Raw genomic sequence first — 890 nt, 5'->3', positions numbered from 1 at the left:
TCTTAGGTTGACTTTTTAAACTTTGCGCAAGTGGATTGTTCTTGAGAAGATTGCAAAATCTCAACCAAGACTTTGGGGAAACAACTTTAAGATGGATTCTGATGCAAGCTCCACATGCAGTCGGTCTTCTTCACCCGAGCTGGCTGTGGACTCCAGCTTTTTCTCCAACAAGGTGTTTCAAGCTTACTGCGCAGATAGAGAAACGGGGCAGCCCAGGTCTGAAAAATCACCACAGAGCACCGGATCCGGCGGAAAGAGCTGCGCACGGGCCGATCTCTCCAAAGATGGCCTGCAAGATCTACGTCTCAAAGTGAACAGCCGCGAGCGCAAACGCATGCACGACCTCAACCAGGCCATGGACGGGCTCCGTGAGGTGATGCCCTATGCGCAGGGCCCGTCTGTGCGCAAGCTGTCCAAAATCTCCACCCTGCTCCTCGCCAGAAACTACATCCTCATGCTGTCCAGCTCTCTGGAGGAGATGAAGAAGCTAGTAGGTGATATTTATGGAGCCAGTGGTCAGAGTCACTCGGCTAGACGGGTTCTACTGCGAACTTCGGCTGCTCCGGCATCCCAGTTGCCGCTGCTCTCGCTTGCCCCATCTCTGCACTCTCTGGTGGGCAGCACTTCCCAGCACACCTCCACACCGACGGTGGCCCCTCATTCTCCACCCTCGGCTGGCTATCTGGGTTTCCCTGCTCCACCTCTTCCCACCCTGCTGAAAGACCCTCTGCATCTCTCCAGCGGCTACAGGCATTTCCCCGGCATGCCTTGCCCCTGCTCCCTCTGCCAGCCTCTCCCTGCTTCCACAGCCAGCCTGCACAGCCTCTCCATGGGGAAGTGATTCAGGCGAGGCCCAGGCTCAAGGATGGAGTAGGCCGAAGTTAAAATAC

The 890-nt window shown here is 56.2% G+C and overlaps 1 protein-coding gene across 1 annotated transcript; it reads left to right on the top strand.

The window, feature by feature from the left end:
* The first annotated feature begins 91 nt into the window (after positions 1 to 91).
* On the top strand, positions 92 to 841 carry LOC107735633 (oligodendrocyte transcription factor 3-like). The gene has a single exon (XM_016547259.1). It carries the CDS (start codon positions 92 to 94, stop codon positions 839 to 841), a length of 750 nt encoding a protein of 249 aa, XP_016402745.1.
* Positions 842 to 890: the final 49 nt, after the last annotated feature.

Source organism: Sinocyclocheilus rhinocerous, unplaced genomic scaffold (assembly GCF_001515625.1).
Source record: "Sinocyclocheilus rhinocerous isolate Xijiao unplaced genomic scaffold, SAMN03320098_v1.1 C36189788, whole genome shotgun sequence".
Taxonomy (NCBI): domain Eukaryota; kingdom Metazoa; phylum Chordata; class Actinopteri; order Cypriniformes; family Cyprinidae; genus Sinocyclocheilus; species Sinocyclocheilus rhinocerous.
Note: the sequence above shows the minus strand (reverse complement) of the source record. Positions and strands in the feature narration are given on the sequence as shown.